This window comes from Austrofundulus limnaeus, unplaced genomic scaffold (genome assembly GCF_001266775.1).
Source record: "Austrofundulus limnaeus strain Quisiro unplaced genomic scaffold, Austrofundulus_limnaeus-1.0 Scaffold90, whole genome shotgun sequence".
In the NCBI taxonomy this organism is placed as follows: Eukaryota; Metazoa; Chordata; class Actinopteri; order Cyprinodontiformes; family Rivulidae; genus Austrofundulus; species Austrofundulus limnaeus.
The window spans coordinates 1138990-1141448 of record NW_013952492.1 but is presented as its reverse complement, the minus strand read 5'-3'; the positions used below and the strand labels follow the sequence as shown (position 1 = coordinate 1141448).

Sequence of the window (2459 nt, the reverse complement as noted above, 5' to 3'; positions counted from 1 at the left end):
ACTCATTTTTACACTCATTAACATCTTTAATAGTCATACACATGCAAACACATCATTTCTACAAGAGAAAGTCTGTGTCATTGGTCACAAATCAACACCATGAGTGAGAGGTACTTCCTCATGTGTGAAGGTCGACTTTGTTGTGCTGCTGTGTTCATACACTTGAAGCGTTGACCCCAACTCTGAGCCATAGCGCAATCTGCTCTGAAGCCTAGGCTACTAAATGCAGAATGCACTTTATATGTATTGAAAAACAAAACAATAAATGCTAACACATTACTGTAATGCAAAAACACAATTCTAATGTTAAAAATACACTTAATGTGCCATAAATTAACATAATAAATGTTAAAATTTTAACACTAACTGTGAAAGAGAATAACACAAATTTGCTAAAAGTGCACTTATTCAGTGTCCTAAAAGAAGACCAGTGGGTGTCAAATTTTAACACTATTAAAGAGTGAATATTAACACTTTAAAAGTGTTAAATATTAACACTTTTCAAAGTATAATTTTAACTCAGAATCTGTGAGAATTATATAAACTCAGAGAAAGTGTTCAATTTAACACTCTGTGAGTTAAATTAACACTTTGGATTTTGCTGATCCATGGCATTTGAGAGCTTCCTGAATGAATGATGTACACTGATACATGTTTCTCTGTGTTTTTTTTGCACCGAACGGAAGGGAATTTCAAGTCAAGAACATTCAGTGTTGCCTTTTAAACATTTTATTTCAGAAGTGTGAACTAAGGCTGAAAAGCTTTGGTTCCTTCGGCAGCAGTGCCGCACATAAAGAAATGCAGCATCCATAAAAGTGTCAAAGAAAGGACACATACATATTATAAACAATAATTTTCTAACAAAGTAAGAAGCTATTGAGTAAATGTGTTGTAAATGTGCATTCCATGACAGAGACTATAATTCTAAAAGTTGTTGTAATTTTGACTTTTCTGAAGGTTTAAAAATGATTTGTAAGCATCTTTCTGGAAAATAAAACTAAATTTCTGTCATTACACCTTTATAGGCGAGGACAGATGACTAGACATTTTAAAAAAAATTAAATACAAATAGAAATACTTTATGCTGCTTATTAAAATTGCCTGGAAAAATAAAGTAGTAAAGTAACTTAAAAGTAAACTTTTAAGCCTTTGCTGCTGAAAAAAATCTGTTTTCTATGTGACCAATAATTCATCTGTGCTTCAGTTGCTATTTGAGTTGGAGTAAATGTTGAGTTGCAGTGGGGTCTTTCACATGCGTCCATTGCATCTGTTTGTAGCAGCCGGGGATGGGACGTTAGGTCCAGATCGTGTATTTCCTCTTGCCCCTCCTGCTTCAATAAAGTCGCTTCTTGCAACTACAGTTAGAACAGGAGAAAAATAAACATGTTTACAAGTCTTATTACTACCAAAAACAGCAGTCGTCTGTGGAGATGAGTCAATGAACGGAGACAATAACTGAATGAATGTACTCACACGGCACAAAAGAATATCTAATGAGAGCATGAACAAAGAAAGGAAAAAAGATGTTGTGATTATTATTGTCATAAAATATGCGTATTTTGTATTTAATATGTGTAATATGTTTAAGTATGGTTATCTCTTTGTTTGGTCATCATGTTCATAATAAATTTGTTTGATTAATTGATTGAAAGAGTGCGATGCTTTGAACAATTAGTAAATAACTTTCCACGTGACATAGTTTTACAAAAGATGAAAATCAACTTCACTAAATCATCACCAACAACATTTACATGAAATGGAATATATTACATTTTCATTTATTTACAGATAGCTGCTTTTTTAAGTTTGTATGTTTTTAACATTGTCTAAGTTAGGAATCCCTGGCTGCAAAAAAACCGAGATTTTGAGTTAAAAATGGTAGAACTCCTTTGTACCCAGAGTAATCATATTTTTAAATTTCAAGATTTATATTTTTAAAATTTCTTTAAACCTTTATAAATTGCTGCTTGTATGCTTTGACACTGTCTATGTATTATATGTTGTGTTGTATGTTGGAAATGCTTGGCTGGGTACTGGTACTGAACTGAACTGATTATATACTGTATATTAGGGGTGCAACAATACATGTACCCGTATCGAACAGTGCTTTAGGTTCAATACACATTTGTATCGAACAATACAGATTTTTAAAATTTACTTTATCAACATGTCTTCTGAAGATGCTCTGTGTTGAAGGATCAGTGGATCTGTGTTCGACTACTCCACCTAGGCTGCATTTTTGAGCGCAGATCCACTGAGAAACTTGCTGTTTCAGCAACATTTAATTTAAAAACTGAGGTTAAACAGATATTCATAATTAATTCAAATAAATGACAAGTTAAAAAGGGCATGGAAATTTCTCTTTTTTTGTATTGAAAAAATATCCAACCATGAGACTAAAGTATCGGATCGAACTGAATCGTGAATTTTCTGTATCGTTGCGCCCCTAATATGTATAT

The 2459-nt window shown here is 32.7% G+C and overlaps 1 protein-coding gene across 2 annotated transcripts in view; it reads right to left on the bottom strand.

Moving 5' to 3' along the window:
• Positions 1-713: 713 nt before the first annotated feature.
• The window catches only part of impdh1a (IMP (inosine 5'-monophosphate) dehydrogenase 1a), an 8873-nt gene continuing 7127 nt past the window's right edge, over positions 714-2459 (bottom strand). The window contains exons 15-16 of one of the 2 annotated variants that reach the window (XM_014012349.1): positions 1474-1490; positions 714-1355 (exon numbers count right to left, since the gene is read on the bottom strand). In XM_014012349.1, coding sequence (XP_013867803.1) covers positions 1249-1355; positions 1474-1490 — 124 coding nt within the window. In that variant the 3' untranslated portion in view covers positions 714-1248. The remainder of the gene's footprint in view (positions 1356-1473; positions 1491-2459) is intronic. The other variant, XM_014012350.1, reaches the window with a different exon arrangement.